Genomic DNA, 19385 nt, shown 5'->3' with positions numbered 1-19385 from the left:
TTATATAGTACACACACAAGTCAAGTGACAAATCAACTTTTAGTTTTGAAAATGTTTTTCATTTTAACAATTTGTAATTGTAAATTAAGACACAATGAAAAGACAAGAAAATGAACTGTTATGCATAAATCATTGTGTTTTATTATCTCTTTTCACCCAACTCTTGGCTATCAGTTAACAAAATGTCCTAGGACAAAGCTAATCTAAACAGCCCTTCTATGGCCAGTATTCACCTAACTCTGCTGATTTAGCAAAGATGCTTATCACAAAAGGTAGTACTTTCTGACATTGTATTCAAATAGGTATAATTAAATAAAAACATATTAAGGTAGCAGAAATTAAAAGAACCCTGAAACCAAAAATAATTTACTCGGGGTTTTTTGCCGTTGTTGGGTTTGTTTGTTTGTTTGGGGGGGAGGGTTATCAGACTTGTTAAATTTTTTATATTAACTTTTTATATTCTTCCTTTGGGCCTTTTAAAACACTCTGGGGAAAAGAAATCCAGAAAACTCTTAATTAAAGACAGATGATTTGCTACCTTAATTTCCTTAAGGAATTTCAAATCTCTGCTTTGTGGGAAACTTAAATATCTTGATTTTTCTTTGAAATCTCTTCATTTTTTAAAACTCATCTACAAACTGCTATGCTTATCTCATAGGACTTTAGAATCAGAGTTCTAAGGAACTTTTAGGAATTATCCAGTTCAACCTCAAACCCCATATTTTACAGACAGATCTAGATAGAGGAAAAAACTTGCCCAGTCTCATAAGATAGTACAAGTAGAAGATCTAGAATTTGAGCACAAATCCCTCTAACTCCAAATTCAATTCACTTTTTCCCACACACCATCCAGGATCTCATTCTCACTTAGCTATCTGCTGTGAAGAATTTAATTGACCTATAAGTATTCATTAAGCACTTACTGTGTGTTAGCTCTATTAAAGAATCTACCACTCAAAATGTAGTTTACTCTTATTTAGGTCTATCAGTTAAGATCATTTTCTTTCTGAATTTAGTTTCCATAACAAATAGATCCTGAGCTGTTCTATTTTAGTTGTTTTAACCTATAGCTTTATGTGGAAAACATTTCCCATCACAAGCATTTTAAAGTACATATATTCAGTATTGAATGAACTTTTAAAAATTGATTCAAATATAAATGACCAAAAGACATGTTAAAAAAAAAAAGGCTTATAATATAGAAAATAGCAATCATGGCTTTAAAGTCAACAGCTACTGTCATTTATATATAGTCTTTAAGTGTTGATATGGACACCCAATAAGTTTAGAAAAAGAGTTGTCAAATATAATGGAAATCATTCATGGCTTCTTTAGAAGAACAGGATTGTGGGAAAAATAATACAAAGGCACCTGAAAAAACACATGGCTTTACTTCAGTTCTCAGCTTGATGTGTACTTATCAGGCTGATCTGATTAAACAATGAAGTCTTTGTTTGCAAAGCAAAACATGCTGTTTCTTATTATAAGTATGTCTATAATTCCTGTGATACTTTTGAAAGATTTTTGGTTCATGCCTATATTTGAAAGTTCTACACATTTAAGTTAAAAACCATCTAAATATACAGGCAGTACCTGACTTATACATACCCAACCTGAAATTTTTTATAAATTTTTAAAATAAAAACTCAACAACTTTTCATTGCTGCTGGAAAAATCTTTTCTTCCTTTTCTAGATCCTGAAGATCCCTGTCACTACCTGGAATCCAAGGCCTGGATAAAGTAATATTGAGCAGGAAAGGATCAAAAAGAGTTGTTGTGTGGGAGGGGAAGAATGAAAAAGCAAAGAACACTCTAGGAACCCCCCCCAAGACCATTCTTTTCCCTGGGTCACTCTAAGTCCAAGGTCAGGCTCCACCACCCCAAGCCCCCGAAAGCTTTTTTTATTTAATCTCAGCTTCAAGAGACAGAAAACAGCTTAAGGCAGTCTTCTCTGCAGCTGGCACTTACAGTAGTGGAAGATTGTGCTCAGCAATTTAAAAAATTGGAATTCAGAAGATTCTGACCCCTACCCCACAAGAGTATTATAATTTTGGTAAATTAGCTACAAAGGATTTGGTGGGCTAGTTTAGGAGCAATTCTTTCCATAGGATAATATCTATTTCAAGTAATCCAACATACTAAAGAACTTTATTTGTAAATAAATTGCAGATTACTATAAAATTCTATCATATGATAGAAAATAAATTTTAAAGTGTAATCATGTACAAAATCCAGTTACTCTTCCATAGATTATTCTTCCATAGATGGCACTACCATTTTTACCTGTGAATTGCATATCACCATACTTGTTAGGAGAATTTAATTGGAGAGACAATTATTTAACTAATAAGGTTTTGTGTGTTAGTGGAACAAAATGAGAGAGACATAGAAATCTGAAGCAATGGCAGAATCCAACAGAAATAATTAGGGAAGTCTAGAATCTTTTAGCCCTGCTAGAATTTGGGCAAAAGTTTTTTTGAGTACACAGAAATGGATAAAACTTTTGATTATGAACTCTAATTATCAACAAGTAGTGTTCCCATGGTTAACATTCAGGTTTAAAAACATGTTTTAACATGTGAGAACTAAGCAAGTGCAAGCAGATTTTAAGAAATCATCACACAAGTTTAATTAGTAGTCCTGTTTAAATTAGTAAATCCTATTCCTTTATAAATCAGGGAAAAGTAAAATATTGGTACAAATGAAAATTCTAAACTATTTGTCTACCATTTATTTCCCTACCATAAGATGCATTTTGCTCAAGTTTCTTATGTATTTTGCATAAGTTATCAAGACAAATATTAAGGAAAGTAATTCATTATTTCCTCATCTTTCCAAACAATGCAAAAACCTACAACAAATACCATTATGTAAGGGTATTCTCTTAAGATCAAGAATGATGCAACAGTTGCTATGGTAACTATTCCTTTTATTGAATAAATTGTGGGCTGAGATAAAACATCCTTTTCAAAACAAAATTTTCTACATTTTAATTATGCCAGTAAGACTATTTCCCGATGCTACCTATTAAAACCATCATGAGAAACCTTTTCGGGCAACAGATTATTTTATAAAGTCTGGATTCTTAAGAAAATTAGCTTTAAATTTGTCAAGTTTTATTTGTGAGATTGAATTTATGATTGGAACAAGGATACTTAGTTTGAATTTAGGATACTTAATTAGATTTATATATATATTAAACTTTTTATCTAGATGATAACTATAAGATTTATATCAGAGTACTGTACTACTAATACCTTAACTTGTTACACTGTATACACTAAAAATAGTAATAATGCATATAGAAGTGGGAAGGTAGCCTGTTATTCTGCTAGATATGAAATTCATTGTAAGAAAATTGCTTCCTAATCACTGGAAGGAAAAAGATTAACATTTTTATTTATCATTGAAAATAGCTAATACTTGTAAGAAAAAACTGTGATTTTAAGAATAAAGCCATCTGTATTCTATATTGGTTGCCCACCTACATTTTAAGATTGCAACAATATTTATTCTATTTTATTAATTTCCTTCAAACACAAATAAAAGTTATTAAGGTTCTCCAACTAGCTTTTACCATTCTGAGTGGCCACTTATCTACCACTGATTATAAGACTGGACTCTCAGATACAGCCAGGAAAAAGATTATGACATTAATGACTGATAAGAGGATCCATCAATTTAAAAAATTATAACTTCCTTTCCTCCCTCTCCCCAAGTCAAAAACATTTTAATACAGGAAGAAGTGGGGTAAAAGGTGGGGGAGATCTGGAATCCGCTTTTAAAGAACACCACACCCACGCAAGGCCTGCTGAGTTCGCAGCCCCCCAAAAGCCAGCGACTCAGTGGAGGGGGGAGGGAAGGAAAGGTGGGAAATAGGGGATAAGCAAAAAAAGAGGGAAGTGACAGGAAAGGGATGAGGGGGCAGCTTTCGTCCTCCTGGTGATAACGGTTTTTACCTTTTTTTCCCCCCAGGATCTTGTTCTTCACTCCTTTTCTAGTACTTTTAATTCTTAGCGAGTCCCCCTACTCACCCCCAGTCCCATGCTCGGGAGGGGGGAGATCAACAGCGACCTCAGTGACCCTGACTTGGGCAAGGGGTGGAAGCGTGGGGGGGTGCATTCCTTTTCTTTCAGCCACCCCCCTTTTCCCATTGCCAATGTCCCCCCACCCAAGTTCTCCCCATACCCTGGGGGCCGAGAGGAAAGGATTAAAAGATTGGGAGGCTAGGGATGGGGCGAGCAGTGATTTGGGAGGGATGAAAGGGAACGTAGCGACGGGCACAACCCCGCCTCCCCTAAGCTGTTTACCTTCGCGGTACTTCTTGCGGAGCCGTCGGTGGACGCTCTTCACCAACCCCGAGAGCTTCTCCTGCTCCAGCTTCCGCTCCTGCTCCCGAGGCGGCTGGCCGCCCGGGGGCCCAGCCCCCTGCCCGCGAGCGGCGCTCCAGCCCCCGGCCCCGGGCTCCATATCCCTGCCACTGCCGCTGCCGCCGCCGCCGCCGCCGCCGCCGCCGCCGCCCGCTGCTCGGGCCCCAGCAGACACTCGCACGGCGGAGCGGAGCAGCGGAGGAGGCAGCAGAGGCAGCAGCGGGAGAAGGGGGTAGAAGGCAAAGGAGGAGCAAGAGCAACGACAGTCTCCCCACCTCCGCGGCTCACGAACCAAACGCATATCATGATTGGTGAGAATTGGAGGGCTGGGCGGAAACGGAAGGAGCCAAAGGCCAATCATGAGGAAGCCCCGGCAGCGGATTTGGGTTATTTGGGAAGGCGAGCAGCTGGAGGGGGCGGGGCTGAGGCTTGGGAACGCAGGGCCGAAGCTCTGAGCTCCTTTCCTATTCCGCCCCCCCCATACATCTTAACCCGCTCCAACCCAGCAGATCTCGAGCGCATGCGCATTCGAGGCTCCCTAGATATTCTGCCGTCTGGGGGTTCTCTGCTTTGTAGTTTGTTTTCCATTGAAGTGCTGTCTTTTTACCGCATATTAACTTCCTCCATCTGAAAGGAATAGTGTACTGGGCTCAAAATGACCATTAACACACTGACTAAAATCTACCTTGATTAACGCAGGCTTCTTTTAGCAGTGCGGTATTATACAAATGTCTTTGTTCCTATAAAGCTGTTCCTTAAGCTGTTCAAGGTAAATGGCCGTCCCATTTTGCAGACTTAGCCTAGAGTCTAGAAGCACTTTCACTTACATTATTTTTATGTTAGCCTTGTAAGAGCCCTGTGAGGTGAGCAGAGCAAGCATTAGTGCCATTTTATAGATTAGTCCGATTCCAACCTCTTTTTCCAGACTATACGTTATTGTACGTGGCTGCCTATCACAGATTTACTGGTGGCCTTCTAGTTGCTCGGAACAGGCATTGTATCTCCTAAGGTTGATGACTTTGCTTTGCTGTCCCCCCATACCTCAAATACACTTCCTTCCCATTTGCATCTATGAAAATCCCAGTTGTACTTTGAATCTCAATTAAAGTGCAAGCTTCTGCATGAAACTGTCTTTTCTGATCCCTGAAGTTGTTTCTCTGCCCTATAGAACATAATCTCTTTGGGGCAAGGGGCTTTCACTTTTTTCTTCATATCCCCAGCAATTTAACACGATGTCCATCATAGAATAGACACTTAATAAATGTTTGTTGATTGATTGATGAAGGAACTGAGACTTCTTTAAATTATCCTGTCGACATCATAGACATCAGGACTTAGAATTTAATTTTGTGTCAAGAATTAAGAGATGTTCTTAACTTTTATGTTCCAGCAGTCTAATGAAGCCTATGGACACTTTCTCAAAAATGAGGATTACAGAGAAAAGCAGTTATATTATAATACAATCATCAAAAAAATTTTTTTTGTTTTAAGTCATCTTTTGATTCAGGCCAGTTTCACTGGTTTTGTGATAGAGAGAGCCATCTGCTCCAAGAGAGAGAACTGTGGAGATTGACTATGGATTACAACATAGTATTTTTACTTTTTTGTTGTTTGCATTTTGTTTTCTTTCTCAATTTTTTCCCTTTTTGATTATATTTTTCTTTTGCAGCATGATAATTATAAAAATATGTATAGAAGAATTGCACATGGTTAACATATATTAGATTACTTTCAGTCTAGGGGAAGGGTTGAGGAGAAGGAAGGGAAAAATTTTGGAACACAAGGTTTTGCAAGGCTTAATGTTGAAAATTATCTAGGAATGTGTTTTGAAAATTAAGAGCTTTAATAAAAAATAAAAATATATTTTAAATGACCTTTTATATAGTCTCTGATTAAAACTCCTAAAGGGATTTTAGAGATCATTTATACAATTTTTTTTTTCAAATGAAAATTGGGACCTGTACAGATTAAGTAATAACCAAAATCTCAACTCATTCAGGTAAATAATATATACATCAGCTTCATTTTATAGAGGAAAAAATATTAGATTGATTAACTCAGCTTGTCCATTGTCACAAGTTAGCAAGTATCAGAGACAAGATTTAGCTGGGACCTTTCTACAACAACCTCCTCTGCTCATAAATGGCAAAGCTGAGACTAGAACACAGATCATAGTAAGATCTTACTTATACTACTTACTTCTTACTACGCCAAGGTCTCCCAACCTGTGTTATAAAGTTATGTTTGGAGGAAGAATCATTTTGAAGAGAACAATAAGATTCCAATTCATTAAGGTCAGTCTGTCAATAAACATCAGGCATCTGCTATATTCAAGATACTGTGTACAAAGAAAGGTAAATGACAACCCCTGCTGTCAGAGAGCTCACCAACTAATAGAGGAGAAAACAGGCAAACAACTGTGTACAATCAGGTTAATATGGCAAAAGAAAATAATCTGTGCAGGGAAGAGAAGATAACATGCACTTTTATAGTACCTCCTATATATCAGGCCCAATATGCTATGCTCTTTTACAAATATTATCATATTTGATCCTTATAACAACCTTGAAAGGTAAGTGCTATTATTATTCCCATTTAACAATTGAAGAAACAGATGTTAAGTGATTTGCCCAGTCACACAGCTACATAACTGTCAGAAAGCAGATTTTGAATTCAGGTGTTGTGACTTCAGGCCCAGCATTCCAATCTATTGTACCACCTAGTTGCCTATAAGAATTGAGGGGGAATTGAGCAAAGTTTCCAGTAGTAAATGGAATTTTAGCTAGGACTTGAAGGAAGTCAGGAGGCAAAGATGAGAAGGGAGAGCATTCCTGGACATACAAGTTTATAAACATCACAAATGGGATATAATCCTGGCTCCTCAGATACCATATGCAACATTTTCCCTCCAGGATTTATTTAACCCATAGCAAAAGGAGTAAGTAAACAATTGATATGTTCTATTTTAATAGATTTTTGTCTATGTGTCTTATGTACACAAGATCTCTAAGTTTCCTTTGAGGTCTAAGGTTCTATGGTTTATGTTATAACATTTTTATTTAATTGGGGAATCAGCAGACTCTAGCTTGGCCTGAATATCTCAAGCAATGCCCTATGTACTCTGGTCGATAAGAGGAATGGAGAAAAAGTAGGAAAAGGTGAGGACAGAGGATGAGAGAGGTGGGGAATGATAGAAAAATTGTCAACAGTTGCCTCAGGTGCTACTAGAGGCAACTGTCAAGATAAATGGAAGTTTTTCTCCTGGACAAGTGCAAAATTTAGGGAATTACAGTGACTTCAAAGAAAGCAATTGATTCTTGTTTCTGTTACTTGCAGCAATAAAGTCTAGTGAATCTAGATCATTCATTGTCTGGGACTTGTATTAGTTGACTTCATAAGCATAGTTATCTTCAGGTATTGATAGAATTCTAGTATTCTGTAAAATTTGATTAGGTCAGTCAATTGTAGACATAAGCGGTGTTCTTTGAACTAATTTCAAAAAGGAATAGAAATGATCTTTCTAAATGGCCTCACAATCAAATCAACTCGTCCCAATTAGTATTAAAGCAATTAAATTTCTAACTTTAGCCTCTGAAAGTTTTTCATTGATTACTAGTGACTAGAATTTTAAAAATTTAAAACATTTTTATTTAAATGTTCAACTTAACTTTCTTGATTTTGTGAGAGGTTCTTGCTTATTTTTAATTGTTTTTGTGGTTAAAATGATATTAATTATCCCTGAAATTCATATTCTGAGATCAAACACATTTGAGATGAAATGGATTTGGGATAAAATGGACAAAAGCAGTTATGTATCATAGAAGATGGAAAGCTGGGTCTGAACAGGAAGATGAGTCTTCCTAAGTTCAAATATAGCTTCAGAAATTCAGTTAGTTGTGTGATCTGGGTAAATCTCTTGACCCTATTTGCCTCAGTTTCCTCACCTGTAAAATGAGCTAGAGAAGGAAATGGCAAACTATCCCAATATCATAAATAGCCAGACACAAATGACTGAACAATTGAACATGGTCTTGGCCACTTATTTCCTGTGTAGCCCTGAATAAGTCCTTTTACCTCTCTTTGTCAGGATTTACTCATCTGTTAAATAAGGAAGTTGAATTAGATAAGCTTTCCATTTCAGCTTGAAATCCACAACTCTATGATGCCTTAATGTGGCATAGAGGTGACCATAGATTCTCAAAAGCCATACCATTTGAGACTCTAGTAGCTCTCAGGAAGCTTGGAAGGGTGTCAGGAATGGATCCAATGACAGAGTGTATTCATTTTCTCAGATGATAAGTCCCGCTGAGTTCAGAGATATTTGTGTCCAAAAAAATTGGCCACCCTGTAATTAAATGTATGACAAATTGTCTCTGTGGACTAATACCAAAAAAAAAAAAAAAAAAAATCACCAAATTCTTCACAGGGATATGGAGTTTCTGCAACACTTCTTGTTGTTTGCCTTATTCGTTCTTGAAGAAGACCATGACATCAGAGAAATGACATGCAAGTGAATTGGATTTAAGTGGGAGGGCAGGGCAAAAATCACGTGCCTCACTTTCCCCTCCAGAGCCTCTGAGTCCAGTGGCACTGGAGATGGCTCTTGATGAAATGGGAAACTTTGGCCTTTTTAAGCTAAGGTCTTCAACAAGTCTCAGTTTGTCTGAGGCCTCATCCATTCAGTGATTTAGACTAGGTAGCAATTGAGGCAAAATAAAAAAAAAAAACCCCAACAACAAACCCCTCCTCTTCCACCTAGTCCAAAAAATATATATAAATAAGCAAATACGTGAATAAATAAATCTGGAAGGGAAAGACCCTGACGGTTTCTGGCCGGAGCAGAAATGACTGCTATTACTTTCAATCTGAGTCAATTGGGACTGAAACAAAGACCAAATGAGGCTTGGCCATGGACCTATCAGTGGCCAGTTAGAATCAGATTGCTTTTGGTTTAAGGCCTGTTCTTTAAGAAAGAAATCTAACCCATAGTAAAGCAGAAGACATTTTGAAAGTGTTCAGACAGGCCTTATTGAAGAGGGTAGTTTATTTAAACCATTTTCCAATATGACATTATTTCTGAAGAAGAATTTCTGAGTTTCAGGAGAAGAGAAAAATGAGTTTGGTAAGAATTTTCCATTTAAGAGGGATACATTTCTAATACTCAGAGTAGATAATTTCATTACCCATTCAGCAAAACCATCTCCTGGAAAAAATGAGCATATCTTTCAAATGTTAAACTATTTATTGGTGTGAATATTTCCACATCTTTATGGCTATTGATATTTTTGCTGTTTAAAGGGGTCATAGTGATTGATTTAGAGTTTGACAGGACTTTTAATAAATCTAGTCCAATTATTTAATTTTACAGATTGAAGGAACTGATGCCCAGAGAGATTAAGTGGCTTGAACAAGGACAGAGAGGCAGTCAGTTTGCGATTGCGGCTGTAGTAAACCTCAAGTCCTTTAATTCCAAATTCATTGTTCTTGGGGGTCAATGGAATAGGGGAAGGAGGGGAAGATAGGATGCAAACTTACCTGCATTTACTAAACAGGAAAAACCTGTTTGGGAGGGAACAAATCTAATCTCTTCAACAAACACTTGATAACTGAATTTCTCATCCTCATTCTTTGCCTCACCTGACCAGCTTCTGCACATTCCCCTATGTTCTTTCAGCTTGTCAAAGTACATATTCTATTTTTTTCTTTATTTTCTTTAAAAAAAAATAATAGCTTTTCATTTTTAAAAATACATGCCAAGATAATTTTCAACATTTGCTTTGTAAAACCTTGTGTTCCAAATTTTTCTCTTTCCCTCTCCCCTCCCCTAGACAGCAAGTAATCCAATATAAGTTAAACAGTATGTATCCTATTTCAAAGAACTTTCCAAGGAAGTATCCCTTGGAAAGCTTTGTTTTTAAAATGAAATTCTTTGTAAAAGGGGAAAAAAACTCCATCTTATATTAGGATAAAGTTTAAAGACAATGGAAAGCATTCAGCAAATGTCAAAATGCCACCTCACATTTATTAAGTGCTTTCTATCCAAAAAACTCAGTGAAGTACCTAGGATTAACTTCAATTTATAGGTGTAGAAATCAAGTTTAAGTGACTTGACCAGGGTCACAAAGCTATTACCAAGAACCAGGAATCAGATTCCAGCTGGTTCTACTATATTGCTCTCATGGATTGGTCTACAATGGTCCCAATCCAAGCTTTATTTAGTCTTGGATTTAATGTTGGGTTTCTGAAGGCTCAAAGTGAATGTAAATAGCAATTGTTTCTGTCTTGACCAGAAACCCTGAGGGTTTTCCCTTTCCCAGACTGATTTTTTTTTTTTCCGAGACTAGGTAAAAGAGACCATTCTTTGCCATATTTTTACTTAGTTTAATTGCTAAATGGTTGTTGACTCAGACACAAAGAGACCGGTTAAAGATATCTTTAAAAGGCCGAAGCCTCCTATTGCCTCGGGGCCATCTCCAGTGGTCGATATTTTGCCACTGGACTCAGAGGGCTCTGGAAGACAGAAACTGAAGCTAGTGATTTTGCTTAGCCCTCCCTCACTTAAGTCCATCTAACTTGCAAGTCTTGACATCTCCTTGCCTATGTCGGAGTCCTCTTGGAAAATGAAGGACAAACAATAACAATAACTATACTTCACTTTCTCTTTAATTAAATGCCATTCAATGAAAATAGTAGTTTCAGTCAGCATCGCAAAGAAGACACTGATATACCAAATATTGTCAATGAAAATCTGGTACATCTCCCTAATAACAAATTATAGTGCTCAGGTACTAAAATAATTTTAAACTGTACCTTTCATTTAAGCTTCTGAAAATACATTTTATTTTAGATTAGATTATGTGTTTTTTTCCCCCCTCACAAAATATTTATGCAGTAGAGAGGGTGGAATAACAGGGTTGGGAGGGGGGTTGTGGTTGCCTTTGAACTGCCTAAAGCATTAATAATTTATTTGCATTGTGTATTGATTTTCAGTACAACTTTTGCAGTCCCTCTATACTCACTCCATTACTATACCCTTTAAAAAAAAAAAAAAAAAAAAGAGAGAGAAAAAAGGTGCTTACATTTAATGTTAATTGAATATACACTTGTGTGCAACAGTAGGACAAAAGATCTGATTAGATTTTTAATTGTTGAAGATGGAATTTTATTCTGAGGTTGGCAAAGACTTTTGCCCCATGATTATTTTAGATACTTATTTTTAGGAATAGGAATAAAAATGACAATAAAATTGGAGGAGGATGCCAATAGTTATTTTTAAGCCATTTACCTCATCTTTGCATCATTTCCCAGAGTGAATTATAGAAAAACAACTGCCTACTTAATTAGCCTTGTTCATTCATGTAAATAGAATCTGCACATAATATTGATATTATAATATCAGTTCTATATGTTACATAGAAACTATCAAAAGGCTTTCTTTTCTAATGTTTTCCATTGCATCTTCCTTGGAGGAGTGAATTGAATCTTTTTTAATGATATGTTAACAGAAACAAGTATAGCTAAGAAATAGGAAAAGGAAAATTTTACCTGGATCAAGTTTTCACATATTATTGGAAGACTACAACTCAATAAGAGCATACTCTTCACCAATAATATTTAGTATGCATTGTAAATAGATTGTAAGTTCCTGGAAGACAGGAATTCTTTTTCTTTTGTCTTTGGAGTCAGTCATTAAAGGTCTCCTGGTTGTGCTGTGTAGGTACTCAATAAACATTTGGTGGATTGGAGCATTAGTCTAAACAATTGTAATTGTTTAAAATCCTATCATACTGAGTAGCATTTGTTACAACCTCTGCTTACACAGAAAAACTTTAAAGTATAAATCAAATTAAGCCTTTTAATAACTCTGAAAGGTGTTAGGACTACAGTGAATTACAGCTGCTAATAATCATAGTTTGTGATTACCACTAAGTAAAAAAGCAAAATTTATAGTGTTGGTGCTATGAAGTGCTTCATGAAATTAGTTAAACATCTATAGCAGGATTGTTGAAAGGATAAATTTCCTGATGGAAAAAGAGAAAATTGATATTTTCTAAAGCATGTCTTGACAGGCCCGCTTTATCTGACACAGAGGGATCTTTGAAAGGTTTTTGGAAGGAGTCTAGATTGCCTAAAATGGAGACCTCTGTATCATCTACCAGGTAACCTTCTTGATTGACTGCCTGGATTGATGAGGTCCTGAATCATTGCCTTGGGAGGAGTAGTTGAACCAAGAGAAGCTCAAGAGTTGATCCCTGAGGCAAGCAGGGAGAAGGCACAGATAGAGATCAATTTAGCTTCATGGTCCCACCCTCTAGGGAGTTCCAGTCAGAAATCCAAGTAATGTCAAACCCCTGAGATCTACTTTTTGCGGGGGTCTTAAGAAGTCTCACCTTGACATGCCCTGTCAGAAATCCCAGTCATGTCCCTAAGGTTAAATTTTCCCTTTAAAATCTACTTATGAGTCACCCCATGGCTACTACCTTCTTTGGATCAATCCATAACTGCACTGTGCCTGAGGTGTCTTTTCCTTTTCCCTTCCCCCATGTTATGTGGCCTAACTCCACTATGCTTCTGAATCCCACTTCTCCTTATAGTTACCTAATTCTTTTGGGGTGTTAAGTCCCTTTCAGGATTTAGCCTGCCAGCTAAGGGCATGCCCCAACCTCATGGGGTGCTCCGTTTCTACTGGGTAATTGTGAGTTCCACTAGTTCCACTTGTCTTTCATAGGCTCTCCCACTCTATTTTATATTTACCATTGCCAGTGTCTATTGTATCCCTTCATTTTGTCTGTAATCTATTCCCCTAAATAAATTTACCTTTTACCAAAGAGAATGGACATTGTGAATTCTTCACATGAGCGAATCCCAGCTTTTGGTGCCTTCCATCATCGGGTATCACATCAACCACACACATCATTTTCCTGTTCAAACCACATCAGCATCTTTAAAAATGATGAAACTGAGCTGTTCCTTTTTTTTCTGCTACTCTTAATTTGCTGTCCAGAGGATGAAGATCACAATTCTCCACACCATGAATGGAACCAGTGTGAAGAGAAAAACTTTCCTTCTCCTGTTCCCCTTGGGACCTGGAAGTACCAGTCATAGTAACTACTTTGGAGTCAGGATGAAGTAGCCATCCCAGGCAGAGAAGCAATAAGAAGAATGTCTGGGATTGGAGTCAAAGGACAGTTTTGGATTTGGAACTGAGACTGTGTTCTATGGAAGGGAGGAGGAAGGGGAAGGGAAAAAGGATTATGTTTCCCACCTTTTGGGGAAGTAAGCTTGTATATTTGTGATTGTGCCATCCTTTCTGGAAGTAATAGGGAAGAAATGCAAAGGAAGGTGACCTACTCATACCAGACCTAAAACTGTAATACAAAGCAGAATCATCAAAACCTAGCTAGGAAAAAATAGTGGATCAGTGCAATAGATTAGGTTCACAAGACATAATAGTCTATGACTATAGTAATATACTTTTTAAAAAAATTTTTTATTTAATAATTACTTTATATTGACAGAATCCATGCCAGGGTAATTTTTTTTTTTTTTACAACATTATCCCTTGCACTCGTTTCTGTTCCGATTTTTTTCCCCTCCCTCCCTCTACCCCCTCCCCTAGATGGCAAGCAGTCCTTTATATGCTGGATATGTTGCAGTATATCCTAGATACAATATATGTTTGCAGAACTGAACAGTTCTCTTGTTGCATAGGGAGAATTGGATTCAGAAGGTATAAATAACCCGGGAAGAAAAACAAAAATGCAGATAGTTCACATTCGTTTCCCAGTGTTCTTTCTTTGGGTGTAGCTGCTTTTGTCCATCATTTATCAATTGAAACTCAGTTAGGTCTCTTTGTCAAAGAAATCCACTTCCATCAGAATATGTCCTCATACAATATCGTTGTCGAAGTGTATAATGATCTCCTGGTTCTGCTCATTTCATAGTAATATACTTTGATAAACTCCAGCTTCTGAGATAAAAACTTACTATTTGACAAAAATTGCAGGGGAAACTGGAAAATAATATGGTAGAAACTAGGGCATAGATCAACATCTCATACCCTATACCAAGATAAGGTCAAAATAGATTCATGATTTAGATATAAGCAAATCAGGAGAACAAAGGATAGTTTACCTGTCAGAACTATGGAGAAAGGAGGAATTTATGACCAAACAGGAAAAAAGAGAACATTATGAAATACAAAATGTTACATTAAAAAGTTTTTGCACAAACAAAGCCAATGCAGCCAAGATTAGAAGGGAAACAGAAAGCTGGGAGACAATTTTTATGGCCAGTATTTCTGATAAAGGCCTCATTTCTAAAATAGATAGAGAACTGAGTCAAATTTATAAGAATACAAGTCATTCCCCAATTGAAAAATGGTCAAAGGATAGGAACAGATAAATTAAAGCCATCTATAGTCACATGAAAAAATGCTCTATTTAAGTATTATTAGAGAAATACAAATTAAAATAACGCTGAAATACCACTTCACACGTATCAGATTAGCTAAGATGACCAAAAAAGAATATGATAAATATTGGAGAAGATGTGGGAAAAATGGAATATTAATACATTGTTGATAGTTATGAACTGATCTAGCCCTTCTGGGGAGCAATTATATCCCAAAGGGCTATTAAACTATGAATATCCTTTGATCTAGAAGTGTCTCTACAGGATTTATATCCAAAAGAGATCATTAAAAAAAAAAAAAAAAAAAAAAAAAAAACAGGATCCATATGTGCAAAAATGTTTGTAGTAGCTCTTTTTATGGTGGCCAAGGGATTGGAAATTGAATGGTTGTCCATCAGTTAGGGAATGGCTGAATAAGTTATGATGTAAGAATGTAATGGAATATTATTATTCTATAAGAAATGATGACCAGGCTGATTTCAGAAAAGCCTGTAAAGACTTGAACTGATGCTATGTGAAGTGAGTAGAACCAAGAGAATATCATACATAGTAATAGCAAGATTGTGTGATGATCAGCTATGATAGACTTAACTCTTCTCAGCAATACAGTATCCAAGATATTCCAATAGACTTGGATTAAAAAGTGCCATCCACATCCAGAGGGAGAATTGTAGATGTAGATTGAAGCATACTATATTTGTTGTTTGCTTTTTCTTTCTTGTAGTTTTTCCCTTTTGTTCTGATTTTTCTTTCACAACATAACTAATATGAAAATATATTAAAATGATTGTACATGTATAAACTATATCAGATTGTTTGCTGTCTTGGGAAAAGTGAGATTGGGAAGGAGGGAGGAAAAAAGTTTGTAACAAAACCTTACAGAAATGAATGCTAAAAACTATCTTTATATATAATTGGAAATAATAGAATACTATTGAAATTTTAAAAATAAAATAAAATAAGCCTTTCTGTGTAAAAGCTGATATAATTAACAATAGCTAAAGAGAACTGAGATACAGTGGTTTACTTCCTACAATTAAGGGGAAAACATCAGTGGAGATTAGAGCCTTTTGCTGAGTCTAGACATCTCACCGGCACCTGAAGGATATGCAAGAATCTTGTAAATGTGATGTGCCTGGTCTTCAGGCATTGGGGAACACTAAAAAAATAAAAATAAATAAAGACTTGGACAGAAATAAAGTCATTGTCACCGAATGCTCTAGAAGAAAGAATTCCATACAAAGCAATTTACTTCTAATGTGAATCCCTGACATTAGCTACCTTTTTATTGTTGTGAGATCAAAGATGTCATTGATGAAAAGGATTCCCAGTGAGGAAACTTATTTTACCACTATAAATTAATAACCTCTGCAATAGTTTTGTTTTGTTTTTTTCCTGAGACAGTTGGAGTTAAGTGACTTGCCCAGGGTCACACAGCCAAGAAGTATTAAGTGTCTGAGGTCAAATTTGAACTCAGGACCTCCTGACTTCAGGGCTGGTGCTCTATCCACTGAGCCTGCTAGCTGCTTCACTTTTGCAATAGTTTTGAAGAATTGTCTCTGGCAATGGGGTCAAGTGATTTGTCCATTGTGATGCAAACAGTGGCAAGGTGGGACTTGAATCCACATCTTTCTAATTCTGAAGCCAGCCCTTTAGCCTTTTTTCCACCATGACTCTAGCTGACTCCCTTGCAGGGCTTTTTTGAAAATTAAATTAAATAATACATTTTGGTGTTCTTGGGAAAGTTAGAACTACTACATGAATGTGAAACATTATTATTATTAGGCTTACATACATTGTATTTTTATGGCTTTTTAAGGGCTTGAGAATTTCATATAATTGGCAAAGAGCATCAAATTATATATTCTTCTTTGTTTTTTTTTTTTTTTTAAAGATTGTGTATCAGCCTCATAATTGGAATTTCTAAATTTTTCTTATTGAAAATTTCTCTTTCCTAAAGCTTAAGTATACTCTATAATACCATACTGTACTGCAATGAATACTTTTGAAGAATAAAAAAAGGGGAAGCAGTGTATGCAGTGCACATGAAGTCATCCTGTCTGGGTCAAGCCATTAAGGTGCCAGAGGTTGAATATCTGGAAAAGTCAGATATAAAATCTTCGTTACCAAATTAATTTTAATCAAATCCCATTCACATTGATTTACTATGGTATTTTTATCTCAAGCTTCTGAAAGTCCTTCACTCTAAATAAAAGGATAAGAAAGTTTGATTGTTATGCCACAGTTTTCTTTAACTGTCCTGACTCAGTTTCCCTGTCTCAGTTACCTTAACTGTTCTGTCTCTGACCCAGTAAAACTAAGGATTATTCGCTCTCGGGTTGTAAATTAGCAAGATAAAAGAGTAGCTCTCCTGACTCTTTTATGGATTTACAATATTCCTTTAGAATATTCCAAGATCAACCCATGATATCTTTACTTCTTTGTCTCTGGAATTTTTAGGTTTTATGGCTTCCCCTCCCTGATAAAAAAACCTTCCCTCCCTTTCTCTTCTTTGTCTCCAAAAAGGTATTTAAGAAGTTGTTGTTCTTCCATTCATGGCTGGAGAATGGCGTCTGGCAGCTGTATGCTGGACGATGGATTCTTTGGGTCCTCCAGCCCTGGGACCAATATGGATTCCTTGGTCCCAGTATACTTATCTCTGTCTGACTGGATAATCTGAGACGAGAGTCCTGTCCAGTCAATCTTACTCTCCCATTAATAAAAATATTAAAACTCTCTAATCTCTCTCCTGCCTCAGTTTCTCCGGCATTACAGATTTTGGTAAATTAAAAAAGTAAAAACTCCCCCCACCTTTTTTAGTAGATCATTTACTTACTATTCATAAGTTGGCTTGAATGGATCCTCTATAATTATTTAGGAACAAACTACTTCAGCTTCCTAATTCTGCAGATGAAGAAACTCAAGGCCATAAAACTGTAAATAATTTGCCTAAAGTCAGTTAAATGACAAAGTGGGAACATGAACCCACTGTCTTTACATCACATTATGTTTATTTGTCTAATATTTCCTCAATTTGGCAAAACACATTTTATAAAAAGAAAATTGTCAATTTAGTTAAAAAAAGAAGGAGTCAAAGTTTTGGGGCTGAATGTTTTTTGTATCATTGTTACAAAAATCTATTGCATTTTTACTTTTAAAATATGATTTTTTTTGTTGTTGTTTGCTTGTTTTTTTTTTCCTTTTTTTTCTTGCAAAACATGACACATATGGAAATATGTTTAAAAGGATTGTACATGTTTAACCTATATTAGATTGCTTGTTGTCTTGGGGAGGGGAAGATAAGGAAGGGAGGGAGAAAAATTTGGAACACAGTTTTACAAAAATGAGTATTGAAAACTATCTTTACATGCACTTGGAAAAATAAAATACTATTACAAAATAAAGTAGTTATGATGGAATCATGAAGACTCAGAAATAGAATGTCATCTGTTAAGTGCAAAAAAACAGGAAGAAGCTGAAAGCTTATTAGCTAAAGATTAGTCTCTTACCATTGCCCATAACTTTAAAGTTGAAAATAACAGGCAAAATGCTAAATTCTTAATCAGTATTTTTTTGTTCTAATTCCCAGTTGATAAGAGTGACTTACACGCATTTAGTAGCTTCCAAACACACAATTAAGTATTTTGTTAGAATTTAAATTTTTTCTTTTTAGGGCTGTGATATAGGTATTTACTTATCCACCAATGAGCATGTAGTATTAATTGAACTATTACAATGTGATCTTTCCTTGGGATGGAAAATGCCACCCAAACCTAGAGAGAGAACTAGGAAACTGAATGTGGATGAAAAAATAGTATTTTCACCATTTTTTGCAGGGGAGGATGAGATTCTTTCTTGTGGTTTTTCTCTTTTTGGTCTGATTTTTATTGTACAACTTGATAAATATAGAAATATGTTTAAAAGGATTATACATGTATAACCTATATCACATTGCTTGCTGATTTGTGGAAAAGGGAGTTAAAAGGGGGAGGGAGAAAAAATTGGAACACAAAAATCATATAAAAATGAGTGTGGAAAACTATTTTTACATGTATTTAGAAAAATAAAATACTGTTAAGAAAAAAATAAAATAATGTTGTCTTTCCTGTTAATAACTGATAGAAGACCAATTATTAAAACATTCCATTTGAATTTATTTGCCATGTAATTCAAGTCATCTACTTTGAGGAGATTGAGCTAGAAAAACATTTTTAAAGTTACTCAACATTGCTGTCAGACTTTTATCCCCTGTTTAGCCTCTGATCTTTGTATTATCATGTGAAACTTATAAAAGTATTAGTTAAGGTTTAAATTTTCTTGTCTTTTAAGTTGATTCAAGGAAATTCCTAGTATTTAATTTTACTTGGTGGACATGAATTTTTTCTTCTTCATTTCCCTAGTTCAAAGCCCAGATTTAATAGTTGTCTAAATAAATATAAAGATCATTGAGTTCCAGTAGTAAATATATGGAAATACTACTAAGTATCAAATAGACCCAAATAAATTATAGCTGGCTTTATAAGTGGGTTGAATAAAAGTTTTCTTATTTGGTATAAATTCAAAGATAAGCAGTAGATCCTGTTCCCCCAATTATCTTGCCTA

General features: G+C 35.8%; 1 protein-coding gene across 1 annotated transcript in view; it reads right to left on the bottom strand.

The window, feature by feature from the left end:
• Positions 1–4597, bottom strand: part of BMT2 (base methyltransferase of 25S rRNA 2 homolog) — a 57864-nt gene extending 53267 nt beyond the window's left edge. The window contains exon 1 of the mRNA XM_051963519.1: positions 4311–4597. Within this exon, the coding sequence (XP_051819479.1) occupies positions 4311–4470 (160 nt within the window). The 5' untranslated portion in view covers positions 4471–4597. The remainder of the gene's footprint in view (positions 1–4310) is intronic.
• Positions 4598–19385: the final 14788 nt, after the last annotated feature.

The sequence above is a fragment of the Antechinus flavipes genome, chromosome 5, assembly GCF_016432865.1.
Source record: "Antechinus flavipes isolate AdamAnt ecotype Samford, QLD, Australia chromosome 5, AdamAnt_v2, whole genome shotgun sequence".
NCBI classification, from domain to species: domain Eukaryota; kingdom Metazoa; phylum Chordata; class Mammalia; order Dasyuromorphia; family Dasyuridae; genus Antechinus; species Antechinus flavipes.
This window is presented reverse-complemented; position numbering and strand designations above follow the sequence as displayed.